Consider the following 18,375-nt stretch of genomic DNA (forward strand, 5'->3'; position numbering starts at 1 on the left):
AATATGGACCCTCACAAAAACTTCGAAAACATTAAGGTAGCGGGATGGAATTAATGTAAATGCAAGGGATGAGAAAACATGTAAGAATATGATAGGCGGTAAAGTTCGCCAAACAAATGAAATTCTAATTTCTCGGACATATCTCTCGAAGAGGAGATGATTGCTGGACAAATCCCAACCCGACCCGAACCATCCCCCTTCTCATTGCGTACGCGCCTGCTTGGTGATGTTTTCATAAAGTCATGACGCCTGACGACGATGATTGTGTACTGAACATCGACATTTACATCTCAAAATCTTTGATCAACAAAAAAAGTGGTTGGTTAGAACTCTTTCGGTGCCGTCTTCTATGAAATATTGTCGACCAAATTACAACAGTAGGTACATTTCCATTTTCCTATACTGGGCCTGTCGTATCATATCACCAACGCCTTGGACATTAAGCCATTATGTATGTAATATGTAACCCGCCATTAGCGTGGAACCATTAACACCTCTCCTGTATAAATTGCATTACTAATTATTATGGACCATTTAATATTTTTACATCTTGAAACCGTTCCTGAACAAATGTCTACGCGGCAATGCACGTAATTACTACCTTTCATTTAATAATAAACATATCAATGTAATTTTCAATTGTTCGTGAGGACATTTTCTTTGGAACTCGGGCGAAACAAAGTCAAGGGGGCGAGCCGAATTGGAGCCGTAGTTTTTGTTTTGCGGCCCCCGGGTCACGGGGGGCACTCAGACGCTATTCGCATTATTATGCCCCCTATTGCACCATTATTACGTCATTTCATTAAGTGTACTAACCTTTAATAAAATATTCACGTATAAAATATAGCGCAATAAATTACGCTTGTCTTATTATCGATTTCATTTAATAAAACGCAAATTTTTATCGTACTTCCACTTTTATTTAAAATATGGACCGGTTTCATCAGCCTCAGAGGGACATTTTCAACTTGTCTTATTCTTTTAATATTTTATTATATATTTTTGGTGTATGGTGAATATTTTTAATTGCAGACATTTTGACAGAATAGAACCACTTTTAATATCAGCCTCATTTTCACCGACAATTTCATTGAAGATAATAAATATTTTATAGCTAGCCATACTACCGCGTGAGTTCCGCATACAGTGACCAAACTCAGTAAAAAAAACTATATTACATAATTGTTTAATATGCTATGATTATTAATTGTCACAAGTTGTGCAATTAAATTCTTTTTTTGAGTATCGCTTGATGTATCGCTCAAAAGACAAACGACATCTATAAATAGTATGAGTTTATTCGTAAGCAGGTAATGTTAATAAGAAATTGATGAAAATCACTGGCGCCGCGCAGCGCTAAATAAGCTAAGAGGCCATCCATGGACTGAAACCGTATGCGGTTTAGATCCGTGTACCCTAAACTTATGATTTTTGTTCATGAAAATATATTTTCACTAAATGTGTAAGTGTATGGTATAAACGGATACGATCAGATGCTTATAATATAGTTTGTGTAAACATATTTCCAAGAACAGGAAAGATAAACTTAGTATGGCACACGGTTCTAAACCGTATACGGTTTCAGTCCATGGATGGTCTATAAGTATCAAACATTTTCCAAACGGACCGTAAACAATTTGTAGTTTATCCCTTGAACACGAATATTTATTTATAGTCACCGACAACATCATAATGTTGTAGATATAAGTACCAACTTCTATATTATGAAGTCTCGGTGCTGCATGCATGTGTCACGTGATTTTTGCGTGTTTATACTATTACGTCACGTGCTCTTAGCGTGTTGACTTATCTGGCAGTATTGGGAGGAATTGAAAGTTTTTTCTGATTCTCTTTCTCACAATAGGTACTTCTACATTCGAAATGATTATCTTTGTTTATTTACGTAAAGGTTTAATTATTTTAATGTTAATTAAACTTCGCGCGATATCGAACACACACTAAATTATGGGCGTGGGTGAGGGTTTTAGTTCCAGAAACGACCGTGGTGACGTAGAAGACTTGATATAGTAGCCATACTGAATGTGTGTTCATTTATAATAATATGTATTTATTTTTGAACGAAAATTCACGTTTTTAATTTGTCTTAAAGTGTAATCAATTGTATCTATTATTTCTAACTATATGTATCGTCTCTATATGTGTCGTAGGATTGCGACTTTCCGAATCTTTACTATTCTTCTCCCCTCAACAAGTCTTCTTTGCCACTGAATGTTTATTACGGTGGTGAGCAGGGAAATCATCTCCGAGTTTTCCATTCAAATAAAACATTTTTTATCTAGTCGTCAATTGATGCCAGAGATTCGGTCTAGTGTTAAAAAAGTATTTCCATAGTAAGTATTTTTTTAAATCTCCCCCAATTTTTCTTTTCATCAGGGAGACGTCAAATCTTCTTCTTGCCGTGGTCGTATTTAAGTGCAAAAAAGCCTGATTATGCATTTAGAAACTCACGTATTGCTCACTTCATGAAAAAAAACATATAAACAAACACCTAGCGATATTCGTATCTTTTTTTTAACCCATCCGCGTCGTTTGTTATATCAATGGTATCGCGTGTATTGTGGGGTCGCGATGCATAGGCGGGTCTCCGGAAGTCTTGGCAATAGTAATAAAAAAAACCTTTACCACGGAGGAAGTGACGTCATAATGAGAGGTCTGTGGTTGTTGTGAGCCTATTTCTTCGCCTCGATTCTTGACCCTATCGTTGGTTGGCCTTTGGTAGGACTTCTAGCTGCCCCCTTCGGGGACCTGCGTGTTAGTGGGGTCAGGAGGAAATCCCACGTCAAGAAAGACAGTAATTTGTATAGAAAATTAGTATACTTAATTTTATTGTATTACCTACCGCTTCGAACTTTTACACTTGGGTTTCATTTTAAGTCAAGTGAATATTTGACATTGTTTACTAAACATTTAGGCAATGTCTTGGACATCTTTAATAATACATTTTTCTTAGTCATTATTAACTAGCAGTATAGAGCAGTGTTTCCCAAATTACATCATGTCAGTACCTACACCTTTTGAGACATAGATTTTAACCACTTTGACGGCGAATTATGTAAGTATATATGTTTTAATCGTCAACAAACGTTATGCGTTATTAGAACACATTAATGAATTTGAAATACTGATTCACCACATTACGATTAAGTCAATATTATAAATATTGCAACGATACCCCGATACCAAACGGTTTAAGGGGTAGGTACGATTCGTGAACTACAAGACTTCAAAGTCCATCGTTTCTTTGCTGTCGTGTAGGCAAGAATTGTTAACATTGCTCTATATATATATATATATATATTGCAATACCATACATTATGGCTCCGAAGCCGTGATGATAACCTCATTACTCATTCGTTAACTTTATAAACTTGCCAATGTATCATATTACTATGTCGAACTGAAAGTTCCTTCTCTATTTCACTACATATAATAATAATTATGCCCCGTCTCCGTTCTTTACAGCGCTATGAAACCGCAGCCATGACACTTGTTGTAGAATATTCGCCTACCTATATAATATTAATGTCATTTTCTAATCTTATGTTGTGTTTTTTGTTTTCATTAGCAATGGGAAATCCTTCTTCTTCAACGATTGCAGTGGATGACGTTTGCAGTGACAGTATTCGACTTTGTGGAGCATGTCATCACACGGACACAATGGGCCACCTGCCCCGCTGTGGTCAGACGACATGCCCACACTCTTGGAGCTCTCTGTTATATAGGTAGGGATATCATCATATTATTTTACTCTTACACTATTCCATTACTGTAACCATTACTTCTCACTCATGCCCCGTTGTACAGTAGTTAGTAGAGCGCCCGTCTCTGAAGTCCATTGAGTAATACTTCGAATTCTGCGTCCGGCTAAATTTATACGTTTTTCCAATGCATGCTTGACCCAAAGCAAGTTGTTTGAATGGCCGTTTGCACACTATACTTTTAAGATTAGCTTACTAATATATACCGTAAATAGGTACAAAATTTCAATATAAGGGTGGTCGCATTAGCAAAATATGTCAGATACACGAACGCGTATGTTGTAATGTGCACTGTTATTGCAATGTAGGTAGATTTTTCAAAAAATATTTTCTAACTATATATCCACCAGTATAAGTTGTCCGCTGAATGAGGGCGCCACATGCTAATATTTGACATAATAACATACAATACTTTTTATACTGTGATAGCTTAGTCATAAATTTGAACACTGGAAAATTTATATTGGTATAAGTTCCTATAATAAATACTATACAATTCATCTGCTTAGGAAATAATGAAATTTGTATAAGTAGACGCGGGTGTACGAAGCTCATTCTATTCTTTAGAGATGTAGTTTCCATACAAGTAAAGTAAGTGTTAGTTTGCCTTGCTTTTGCAGTCTTATCAAAACTCTTCAAGTTTTCACCATTCCAAGAAATAGTTAACATACTGCCTAAATTACACAATCAATCTATGACGTACCTATACGATGAGCAACTTCATAAAATGTCGGTTTTCAGTTATCCACCCGGATAGTGAGAGGCCATATTACATAATTTGTCACGTTGTCTCAATTCAATACCTACCGTAATTGCGGAATATATCGACAACAGCCTAATTTTAATTATGGTTTTTAATAAACTAATTTGATAAAAATTTTCATTGGGAGTCGAAAGAATTCACATATGTGTCGCTACATTTCAAAATCAGCCAAGTCCGCCTTTAGGTATTTTTGACTTTTTTTGTAAATTGCTGAAAAACTACTGCTTTCTAACATTTCTGCATTATCAAAATGTGGAATTTATTAATTTTAAACATTCTATACTCGAAATAATACTTTCAAAAGCTGTTTTTCTCCTATTCATCTATTATGGCCTTGGCTGATTTTGAAATCTAGCGATACATATATCCGTGCTTCTCACTTCCATAGGTAAAATGTATGCTTCATAACTTTGCACTCCGGCTTTAGGATGAAAATGATGTAATGTAGGTATTCTATAAATATTTTTTTTTACATATATTTGTTAAGTACCTATCTACTACATATTATTATATTAATACAAGTAAAAATCATTTGATCTAATTGTATGCGAGGTAATCAGGCAAAGAGGCGTATCAGTATAGTAAAGAATGCAGAAAAGTGCAACGTTATAAAACGTATACTCTACACTAACCTTTTGAAACTCAGTCAGAGCACACTTGAGTGCGTGGTGACCTCAGTCTTGGGGTAACTGCTTCTGAAACATTCTCGGTCACGTAAACGGTGTGGTGCGCGGTGGCTTTGGTCTGGTGGGGGCATTGAATTCAATGACAGATGAGTCTGACGTGTATATGTACTAGAAAACTGTCGTCCAATTCATATACTGAAAGGAATGTGAGAGTATATCTAAAAACACATCGCTATGCTCTGCATATTTTTTTAGGTAACCGAAGGCAATGCAACACCAAAATATTATTTCTATTCACAAGATAGTGTTCCCTAATTCTGCCAATATTTAAACAATCGTACGTCTCTGTTTTATTAATCTATACAGCTGCTGTCAGTCGCGGCTCGTGCCGTTTGACGTTTTTATCAGTTTTATTGGTAAAGTGACAAAATATCCCCAAATTTCTACACAGGTCGACGACTTCGATTTTTCATCTGTCGGTATTCTAACCTCAAACGTGTCGATGGTTCACGCAACCAATCTATTCACCCTCATTAGGGAGAGGACGTTCCATTTTTAAATTGCCCTGCCACATTTCAATAGTTTGATCAGCCATAAACAAGGGAACGACTAACGCGTCGCCCAAATGATAGTAATTACCTACCTAAAAATAAATACTAATACAACACACTAGTGTTGCAATAAAATCCGTCACTATTCCCAATTATTTTATTTATAAAAAATATCGACAATACGAATGGAATATTAACGAAATGCTTATGAATTTCGTATAAGCCATGAAGCGGATATGTGGACATCTTGGGGGAAAATAATACTCTTTACTATAAGTTTGTATTATGCATCTAACAATAAATTATACACATACGTAATATACAGTAATTATGCACATACGTAGTACGTAATAAAACTGCATAATGTATCGATACTTTTTGATGCAATATGCAACTAAAATACTACGTATGTACTAAATATTTAAGGTGACATTCGATGAAGATTTTGATCAAAATACACTTCTTTGAAACATTAAAAAGTCTGGAATAAATTGGATATTTTTTAATGTATCTTATTATAATAATACCCTCAAATGTATACATACAGTTTTGCATTCTTGATATTGATTAACAACAAAATAATACACATTACCGTTTCACAATACACTAAGTTATTATTGCGATGCTTTCTAAGACAAAGTCTATTTTGTCGTATTATGATAAACATCATTTGGCATAATTATTGCAAATTGATTATCAATTGTGTAATTCTTTAGTTTTATCTATGCTAAATAGACTCGTTATTCTTCAAATATTTTCACTGAAAGATGCATTTGCAGCCTCAAAATATTTTCGTACATACCTACCTACAACTTAAAATAAATATCTCACTTTCCGTGTTTATTAATTTACACACAATTGAACCTTCTACAGTAGTGCATTAATTATTTTGGCTATAATTTACTTTCGGATAATACCTATTTATCGTTGCTTTCTATGTACCCAATCAAATTTTGTGGCTGAACTTTTGAAGTCATCAATAAATTAATTATTATCTACAACTCATGTTTCATTATAGCAACACAGGCGGTCCTCGACTTTCGCACGTAATTGGTTCCTGAAAATGTGTTCGAATGTTGAATGTTCGAAAGTAGAGGAAAGTTAAAAAAAAACATCAAAAATTGTACATTTATCAATGGGTACCAATAATAAAGTTGATGAGGCGTATGTTAGCAATCAGGTGTTTTCTTTATAAACTTGCCAAGAGATAATTGAATACCACCCTTGTATGTATTTGAGAAGGTGACGGGGAGCGAAGGAGAGAAGAGCGATTACATGGAAGCGCACAGGTTTTGCATTATCAACAAAAATCAAAATTTTGAGAAAAGTACGCAATAGCGAATTATGCCAAAGTAGAACATTCGAAAGTCGAGGGCCGCCTATAGTTACAAAATTATTTGCTTCTTATAATATATTATATACTTATCGTACAGAAAGAAATAAAGTTGCACACTATCATTATATCAAAATACTAGATATTATTATATTTATAATGCAAATTTTAATTTTTGATGTCTATCAGAATCTGCTCCCAATAATTCCATGACACACCGCCTCAACTAGGTACCCTACTATTATAATTATTATTACTGTGCATGTCAATAAAAAACAACCCGATACTTAAAAGCACTCCAGGTGCGCCGCGTGTTGTGTAAAGTCGCATTATTTTTATTTATAAGCTGGTGCCTAGCATGGCTTTGTTTATCTAGGAATTGGACGGACATTTACCTTCTGTCAAACTGGATAAAGCACCACTCGGTATATCTGATCTGGTTTTTGGCAAAAGCTTAAGTGCATCTGTCCACGCGAGTTCGTGACCTCCCGTTTGCAAGATGGTCGGATCTAGTATTTTTTCATCGAGGCTTCGCAAAGCTCTGCGTACATACATAATAACGCTCAAGCTTTTTTAATAAAATCTTCTTCACACCATTTTCTCTCCAGTGTTAAAATATATGGTTTATTTTTCCTCATTATTTTTTAAAAATTGTATACTTATATGTCTCATGTTTATTTTTTTTATTTGATAGCTATTTCAATAGATAGCTGTTGTAATCCATCTAATCTCGATAATGTTGTTACATGTGAAAGTTGTGGAATTTAATATTATTTTTTTCGACCATGTCCGATCCTAATAAGATCATAGGGCCTCCACAGAGTGGAGGTTTGTATGTATTAACAGATTTTGTTTTTATGAGAAATGAATGTCAGCCACTTGCTCAACCTACTAGGTCCATACTCTGGGCTCATACACAAATTGAAAAACAATGTGTACTTGCCGGACCTACGGCATTGTAGGCCAACGCTTAAGCCGCGCACTGATATTATTTATACTTAGTAGTATATTGTCAAATTAAATTCTACCAAGTAAATGCTATCTCAAAATAATAACTGTATTCTTCTTCGTCGTATCGAGTATTCAATGGCTACAGTATGTCGCTCCAGCAATTAGAAAAAACAGCACCATTTTCCTCAGCTTGTAGGATCTCGTTGAAATGCAATTCCAGTAAGCATGTTTGTAAAAATGGGTCCTTTGCGTATCATATTGTCACGACTAAAGAATATATCGATGACCCAGTATTGAACGGTAACTAGTCAAAAATTCGACATTTCGCGATATTGGTATCAAAATACTCGTAAAAATGAGCTCTTGACGGTTTTATACAGAAACAATTCGAAAAAAATAATTTAGATAGGTACGTTGAGAGCCAAAAAACCCATATGAAATTTTACAAACTTTCAAACAAACCTAGTTTTGTACAGATCCATTTCGAATTGCTTCCATTTAAAACTGGCGATTGACCATAGGTTTCAATTTTGAATAGATAAATTCTGACATGTATCCTTTTAAAACTTGTCAAATCTTGTGTATTGTAAAATATTCAAAATATTAAAACATGATTATCTCAAAACTACGTGTTTTGAGTTGTTACCGTTTAATACTGGGTCATAGATATGTACCGAAACGTTTTTTAACTCAAAACTAATCGTTTTTTACACAATCTGACAAATTTTAAATATAAATTTGATAATAATTTAGATTCCTACTCTTTCCTAACTACGCATTAGTCGCTACCTAGTTTGAGAATCTCCGAAAGCTCCGCAATGTGCATGATTATAACAGCAGAGAGGTGTTTTATAAAGGGCTTTAAGCTCACCCTCAGGAGCACCTGCCCTCGCCTCCCTCCTCCCCTTTGTCCATTCACCCATTCAGCAACCCGAAACAATATCAAAAGTCATTATTATTACTCCACCCAATATGTATAAAGTACAATAAAAACTGCGTGGCGATACATTGGCTCGCGCCATTCAAGCCACGGTCCACTGTGACGGGTTGGATTTCCACAGCTGTTTCAGGTTTTTTTTTAAATATTTTATTTATTGTTCCATTAAATGGCTTTGTCGCGATTTCGATTCCTCCGAATTTTATTGCACCCTTGTTTTAAATGCCTATAAATGCACCCGTTTATAATTTTTATTATCATAGAGACTTCAATGAAAATGGCTTTACATCAGTAGGTAATGGGGTGACTATTTCAATCCAATTGATTTTTTCTGTACTTAACATGTCATTTAACCAAACTGGACAGTAATTATTTATAATAAAAATAAGTTGACTATTATCGATCATGTTAATTCTCCATTGTCATTTACCAAGTAGGTACATACTCACTTGACAAGCTTTAAGCTATGGAACTATTAAAAAGCACACAAGCTTTAGCCACATGAAAATTGATTGCAGCGCATAGTTCAATCTATTCTATTCTGTTTTTTTTTCTTATCGCTTAGTTCCGTGCAAGAACTTTTAAGTGCATGTCTATTTATTTCTTTTTTTGCCAAAAATAACATATACCTAATTACTACCTTCGCCTGAATATCATCTTATCCCAGTATATCCTTATAATATCCTAATCACAATCCGTGCTAAGAACACGCCAGGCGTGTGGCCATTAAATAGTTATACATTCACTGCTGACCAGTTAATTACAACATTTAATTATTATGCTAATTGCTTCACGCCAGGCGTTTCTTTTTTAGCATTGACCGAGTTAATTAACTGATCAGCAGTGAATGAGTTAGAAATTCTTCCAGCAAAATGTAGATGGTTTACCTACCTAATACCCAGTGTTTATTATCCACCCTTTTCAAAAGCGTAGGTATTACCGTAATTACAGCGCTCGAAATAGAAAATTTTACGAACCGGAGCGCTCGACAGTTTTCTGAAGAACAATATATAGTTATCATAGTTAGAAGACTTAGTTATCAAATTTTATGTGTATTTCATAAAAATAGGTGTGTTAGATTTTTTATTATATGGCCTATCTAGCTCAGACGGTCAAATTATTTTTTCCACGAGACGGAGCGATAATTTTACCGATTTCACGAACAGGAACGGCGCTCCGGTGCGCTACGGTCCATTTCGAGCCCTGTAGTAATTATTATGAATCACAAAAACGTATATGTCAAATCAACATCTGCTTCAGTCGCGTGCGTGTGTTTCCAACACATCTTAAATTAAAAGCCTTTTCTTGTAGCAACGATGTTCTCCGTCAATATCAATTATTACGGTAATAACGGTCCACCATTAAGAAGGAGGCAGAATGTAATTGTTGACATTTAGTCTAGTTCACAGTTAACCCCGTAGGCCTCACAAATAAATCGCTGCATTGTCGTAGCAGCGCCAGGACTTTTACTTCAGGCCGGGTGCTGCGAGTCTTCCAGTCTGCGAGGCCCTTTGTCGCCAAGATCTCCCGCAGCTGCCGACGGGACTCCCCGTTTCTTACGCATTTTATATTATTATTATAAATCTAAGCCATAAATAAAATGCGATCGCAACAATGGCGCGGGCCACGAATCGAAAATGAGTTTACCCAAAGATTAACCGGCGAATCCGGTTGGGAAAATCAAAGTGCATTTGGACGGGGAGCGACAGGGTGAATAATTAAACCCATACTTGATCGCTGACGTCGCATGATTTGCTAAATATTTACGAATTCATATTTAAATATTTGTCACCAATCTAGATTTTGATATAATATCAGCCAATTACTTATATTAATAATAATATGAAGGTGAACACGAAAAACCGGCAGGCACGCAACATTATAACATATACTTCTCTGAATTATTTCTACATTTTATCAATAGGCAGTATTTTATGAATCATTTTTTGCCATATTCGATTGACAAACGGCAAATTTATTTATCTTACTATTACTTAAAGGAATCCAAACAAATTGTTCAAAAATGTGTTCACATACGAACAGAAAAAGCGAAACAGTAAACATGCAAATAACATCAGGCACAATGACAGTAGTGTAGTGAAACAGTAATTATAATAGAAGACGTGACACAATCGAACACTCAGACTATGATAAAATCACATAAACATATTGTGACCTCACGTAAATCGAACCCGGAACCCCCGTATGGCCAGTACCCCAATGCGCACTAGACTTTGAGGGATTATGCACAATAGTATGTTACATAAAATTCAATAAGTAAATATAAAGATAAGATACAACTAACAAGATTAAATTCATTATAACTTTTTTAAATACATTTTTCTCTACATTAATGTTACTTAAGATGTTATAGTTTACAATTTAGCTAACACACAGTGTTTAGAATATATATAATTATTACGTATAATGAATTGGTCTATTTTATAAATTTAAAAGTTATGGGGTAGATAGTATAAATAAAATCTTGAAAAATATTTTACCTGCCCATTTCTTGCGCTTATTTGTATCTCGACAGCATATTTCGCACTCCAATACGATTAGGAAATAATATTTTCCAAGCTACCAACTATAATACATTACACCTAAAAAAATTCACCCAATACCTACACGGCTTCTCGCAAATAAAAATAATATATCGCCGTAATTGTAGCTTGTATTGTGTCACGGGGCAAAAAATCTACCCTCTTTGATATAAAACCAGCCAGTCTTAGGGGCTGTTAACAAAGGCTGTGGCACAATAGCCTCGCCATCTCGGGAGAAATTGAAAGTCTGCCATTGCAATTGCAACCCTCTTACGGCTTTCGTCTGACATCCCTTAATTTTATAAAAACAGGTAACCGGCTATTTTTGTCATGGCAGAAGAAGCATTTTTACTTACACTATCTGGTATTCAGTGCACGTTACACCAGGTAACAAAATAATAAGTATATCGAAATATCACATAATTTTCATATTATGAAAAATATTGTGTTATCTACTTATGCAAGAATATGCAGTTGATGGCCGCAATAATATATAATTACAACAATTATTATAATATTATTTATTTTTATTATCGGTTTTATAATTTATGAAGAATAAGCAAGGTTTAAAAATTCAACATTCTTTATTGACCACACATAATTTCGTCACTGTTCTGGCAGAAGACACTAATTCGAAAAAATGACATAGGTACTTATTGAGTTAGTTATACCAAAATGTTCCTTGTTTCAAACTTTACCGTCTGGAAACCTTCTTAATAAATAAACAGTCTTTATTTTAAAGTCATCCTTTTTACGATTACTTAATAAACTCGCATGATAGACCATTTCAAAAATTTTCACAACTTCAAAGTCAAATTACTCAAAACTAGTATTCTCCAGTCAGTGTTTTCTGCCAGAACATAGACGATTTGGTCCTACATTAATAACATATAATTTAGTCGCCTAGAGTCATAACTCACATTTTGCAATTTTTACATTATTGAGTTAAATATATCAAGTAATTCTAGAGACAAGAAAAAGAGTTAGGTATCAAAAGTCATTTTAAACCATGTGAAAATTGACAAAGTTGACTGTTGGTGTCATGAATAATGAGTTCTCGTCACCAAGGCTTTTCTAACCAATCAGGGAGTTCTATTTCTCAAAGTACGCTGTCAATTTGTGTGTGTCAGGTATGGACCTAATAGGTTGAGCAAGTGGCTGACATCCATTTTTCATAAAAATAAAAAAAAATCTGTCAATACAAACCTCCACTCTGTGGAGGCCCATATGATCCTATCAGGATCGGACATGGTCGAAAAAAAAAATACAAAAAACAATGGTCTGGTGATTTTTTGCGATTATCTCAAAACTTGATTTTTGGAATATGTGAGTTAGACTCTAGGCAACTCAATTATTAAAAAAAAAAACACATAAAGTTGGTGCCGAATGGATCTTGAACCCTCATCCATCGCAATCTGCAATCTTGGCGGTGGAGTAATCATCGATTAAGCCATCAGTAGATACAACTATGCATTTGAGTCGTTGTTTCAATGTTGTGTAATATATTATAGATTAATGGTTAATTATTGTTATGTGACTTATCAATAAGATATTTATTTGAAACAGAATACACGAGAGCAATAATGAAAATGGTATCTTATTCACAAATAAAAATGCCGATACATTCAACGCATAAATAACATCACCGGAAAAAGAAACTGAAGAGAATGACTTTCTCTATATGGCAACGGATCGTCAATCCGTTGAAGACACATCCTGACATGTAATACGTACTTTCAAATCTTCCAGGTGCACTGTTATAGTAATTCTCTTTCAATCAAATAGTCTTCCTTTTGAATTCAGGATGTATCGTACATTGAAAAGTTTATACTTATAGGTAGAGCTTATTCGGAACTTTTTTGTAATACTATTTTCATTATTCGTATCCGTTGCTATTCAAACAATGTCGGAGACATCAACGATGGGACAATAAGTTTCGCAACTTGCATCTATGAAAGCAAAAATATTAAGTACCTCCTAGTACATAATCAATGTTTTTTTTTCCATAACATATTCAAATTAATAACATTGTGGAAAGTAAAAATTGAAATCGATTCTATGTTTTAGAAAATATTCGTACCCTTTACATTCATAATAACGTATTGCTTTAGTTCCATTTTGACGTTAGTATGTAGGTGTGTTCGTCATATATGTAATTTGTGAAGAGTAAGTGCAAAATTGGTGATTTCAAAAAAGACACAGTTTAACTGGGGTTTTTGATCTCATTCGTTTGCTCAATCCACACCATTTAAATAATATGTATGTTTGATGGTTATAGAATCAACAATTATTACAATTTCTTCTCAGTCAACAGGGAGATAATATCAAAGGTCTAAACTCTTATATTGAACAATATTAGTTTCGCATTTATCCTAAATTGACCAAAGACCACGTGGTCTTTTTTGTAATTTCTTCCATTCATGAAATATATAATAGATAACATTATATTTGATTTAAGTTTGATAATTTTCAATTTGAATCATTTAACGCGCCCCGCGTTTCGCCTTTCGCCATCCTTAGGCACTGTGCATATTCGCCAATGGCGAATGTAGGTACCTACAACTGACATGACATTGTTAATCACCGTTGAACACAAAAATGATTAAAATGGAAAAGTACAAAATTTAAATTCAAATTCCATAACCCTCAGTCAATACTATTAATATTGTATCGAGGACATTGTTTTCACATTTTTGGTAGGTAGTTAAACACAACCAAAACTACATTTCGTGATTTTTTTCGGGATGCTAGCTAACTTCCGTACAATAAGCTATTGAATATTAATTAAACGTCCTACTGGCTATTAGTTACTAATCTATAATGGTTGAATGACAGTTTTCAAGCATTTAGGTTTGTTACTTAGTGTAATGTAGATACCGTTAATTTTAGTTATATTTTACGTATATGTGTCTCAATAGGTCTTACGAAATTATTTTTCTTACTTGTGGCGAACACTAAAGGTATCGATATATTTAAATGTTAAAACATTCAACATCATGACACGGACGCACGTTCGTATATTTTTTTAAACTCAACAAAATTGGTAAATACATACGTATTTATAGTTTGTAATAATTGAAGTTCTAGTAACACTATTTGCGTGTTTTCATTAAAATAACAATTTTCCTAAGCCATCGGTTAAATGAGGGCATTTCCGAGGGTTGTAGGTGAATGATACGAGGTGCTCAGCACATGTCGACATGTGGCCAGCAGTCAATTGCCGACTTTCCTGTCTTATCGACCGGGGATCTAGGTTTCATTTGAATAACTGTTGATATCACAACAGACCAGAAAAAAATCGGAAGTAACACGAAGGTGTTTTGTTATTATGTGATTTTATGTTGCTACCTACTAGAATTTATTTATTTAAAAAAAACACCACAATACGTTTAAATATTATTCAAGCATGCAACAGTTGTCAACTAACTAGAACAGATAGTTTTTTTTTAACTCTAAACCCTAAACTTCAATAATATATTGTCAGTAAAGTAAAATCTTTAAATAATATATTTTTTCGTCTTGATTGGAGATTCATTTTGAAGGCAGCTGTCGATTTCGATTACGCTATTATTGTGTAAAACTTTCGATAGGGCCCTTCGCGAACTTTATTGGAATAAGTGTCAAATCGAACCGTTGTTATTCTCCCCATGAGAGTCAACTAAATTCTCCCCGCTAATAAAGTATTAAGTACGTCAAGATGGCAATGAAGTTTCTAAGATCACAATGGATCCGGACCAGGCAGCTGTCGATTGAATTTTCTATTGTGAAACACCCACCATTATTACGCAAAATATTATTTTGGACATTTTAAGACGTAAGAAAAATAGAATACGAAGGTATCGCAAATATTATATGAAATTTTGACAATGGGATATAGATGGGAATTGGACCGAAAATAATTTATTTGATTTGTAATGTATAACAGAATATAATAGACATGGCAATCCCCTTTTATTTGAAATATTCTGATTAGTCTCCATTCAAAGCATTAATAATTTTCATTTATATTTATAAAGTTTTTATATCACTTTGTTTTCTCCTCATATGATCTTTTTTTATTTAAAAAGACACGCGTTTCGTCAACGGTAAATAATGGTACTACCCTCGTAGTCCAGTGCGTCAGGCGCTGATCTTTCATCCGGGGGCTACGGGTTCGATATTCGGTGACGTCGCAATATATTTTTTGTGATTTTCTCAAAGCTTGAGAGTTTGTGATTGTTTCTCTTCCATTATGTACTAATTAAACTACTGTTTCAATTACACTAATGTCATAATCGCGAGTGGCATGTTGTAGTGTCAAAATATACCAATATGTTTTTTTTACAAATATGTCGCCCACGTTGGCAGCGCGGCTTACGCGTTGGACTATAACGCCGTGGGTCCCAGGTTCGAATCGTGGGTCTGGCAAGTACCTACACATATTGTTTTTCAATTTGTGTGTGAGTCAGGGTATGGACCTAATAGGTTGAACAAGTGACTGACATCCATTTCTCGTAAAAAAACAAAAATCTGTTAATACAATCCTCTACTCTGTGGAGGCCCATATGATCCTATGAGGATCGGACATGGTCGAATATATATATAAATAATACCTATAGTACTTATACATGAGTCAATAAGCATAATAGTATCTGAGTTCACTGAAACAATTTATTTTCATGTTCCGACCAACCTACATATTTGTGCCGTTTTTTAAACATGGCAAAAAATCGGATGTCGCATGATGCTGCATATCGTACGGTTGACTTGCCTACTTACCTACGTTTAAGTGTTTAATGGGTTAACACTATGATTGTATTGTGATCATATCAAGCAATTAACTAGTTTTTCTTTCAAGTCTGTATTCTTACATTGAAGCCCTACGACACAAACAGCTGATTGACAACGAAATAATCAAAATAATTGTATTGAATCTCTTGATATAAAAACACTTATCCTGTTATTCCACACCCAGTCTGCTAGTCGAGTGCCATCCCAAACGTCTTTAGCACCACTTTCAGAATCGGCGCATTATTATTACCCACCCCTTTTGGTGAAGCGAAGTAGACGTTTTAAATTTAAACATTTCAAACCCTTATGAACAAGAAATAAAATTTTAAGCGTACTTGATTCATTCAACCAGGGATGCCGCTGATTTGTGAAACACTAAATTCGACGCGTAGACATCTTCTAACCATTGAGTAATTAATATCAAACGAGTATACTCAATATTAGTACCTATTTAGAATACTAATACAATTTATTGAGATATCTTTCAACGATAATCTTAACAATGATAATATAGTTTTGCACTGTAGTTATGTTTTGTCATTCCAATAATTAATTTCCGACTTATATTTTTTTCCTAACAGTATTTATAACGTAAGTTAGTAAAGTTGCTACTTCATAACTTTGCACTCTAGGATGACAATGATGCAATATATTCTGAAAATATATTTTTACATACATTTTCTATTTATTTATTCTAATTTTATGCGTGGTAATCAGGCAAAGAGACTCATCAGTGTCAGTAGTAAAAAGTGCAAAGTTATGAAAAGTATAGGTAAATCATTCTACAGTGGCACCATAAGCGACTCGCGGGTGTATTAGAATTGTTTTCTGAAATGCTTGTTTCTATGCTAGTAAACAATAACACTACAACCGCATGGTGCTTTTACCGTGTCCATGGTGCCACTGTATACTGATTTACCTGTACTCTAAGTTTGGTTTTTATTTTTCGGCGTATCTGTAACACGAAGCCTTATTGCAATGAAGTTAGAATTTCTTTTTAAACCACATTCTTCAGTGTCCATCTGTTTCGTGCGTCTTTTTATTCTTCTCCAAGTGTTTCATCCATAAAAAAGTAAAATACCTCTTCAGTCAAACGTATTATTTTAGCGACCTTATTCTCTAAAAAAAAATACGGCGATCTCAGGCGTATTAGGGATAGCCCTATTTTGCTATTATGAATTATCTGCATAAAAATGTAAGTATACAAACCAAACGGTAGTAAGTAGTTAGTTGTCTGGGGTTTTTCTGTATGACGTATAATATTCAAAATCTATTACAGTCCAACAAACAAGTTTTCTATTATCAACGACGACAGTATTGTATCGGTCAAACATCCTTCAAAAGGGGGAAAGAAGAACCTCGTGACGTCCTATTGCCGAACCTAATTTTATGTCTTGTTAAGCATGCGACTGCTTAAAATATTATAATATGTACTTAACTTAATGTATTACTGTAAATTATTTCTTAAAAATACACCAAGAGCGCAAGTTTATTCGGTATGTAGGTAGTTAAAACTGAATAAACAATAACTCTTGGTTGCGCTATTTATGAGATTTTAAAATCGGGCTCGCCTAGAGAAAATTTAAATTTATAATTATTAGAGCGGTTGGAATTGCATGAGGCAACGTGCAATATTCTACCCCTAGTTGTTCACTATCCGACTTTTGAATTATGTGTGTTTCTTTCATCTTCTTTCGAAAGTGTAAATAACTAGTGTGATTTATTACAATATTGTATTGTGTTACTAACGTAGTCGAAAATTTTATTCCACACAGTGTAGGTACTACCACAATAATTATTTATTATTATGGGTTTTTACTTAAGAAGCTAACGACCTTTCTAAGCAAGAAACAGTTGAAAGAATTTAAATGAATACAATAATAGTACCTACTTAGGTATGTGTACTTCTGAACGTGTATGCACTTTCACCAAAATTCAACTTAAATTATTTCCTAATTAATATAACGTCGAATAAAAATTGAGAGTAGCGCAACGAGGCATGGAAGGTTACATGTAAATTGTACGTAAAACATTTCACCGCGGCACAGTTCGCCGTGAGCTTTCTTATCAGAAAGAGATGACTGAATGAATTAATATGAACATTAATTCAATTTTCCTAGCT

At 34.2% G+C, this 18,375-nt stretch overlaps 1 protein-coding gene across 1 annotated transcript in view; it reads left to right on the plus strand.

Moving 5' to 3' along the window:
* The window catches only part of LOC147063984 (G1/S-specific cyclin-D2-like), a 49,806-nt gene that overhangs the window by 18,654 nt on the left and 12,777 nt on the right, over window positions 1-18,375 (plus strand). Inside the window, exon 3 of the mRNA XM_085958919.1 lies at window positions 3,587-3,743. Within this exon, the coding sequence (XP_085815045.1) occupies window positions 3,587-3,743 (157 nt within the window). The remainder of the gene's footprint in view (window positions 1-3,586; window positions 3,744-18,375) is intronic.

This window comes from Rhyacophila brunnea, unplaced genomic scaffold (genome assembly GCF_057557595.1).
Source record: "Rhyacophila brunnea isolate RB1 unplaced genomic scaffold, BYU_Rbru_1.0 scaffold_8, whole genome shotgun sequence".
Taxonomy (NCBI): domain Eukaryota; kingdom Metazoa; phylum Arthropoda; class Insecta; order Trichoptera; family Rhyacophilidae; genus Rhyacophila; species Rhyacophila brunnea.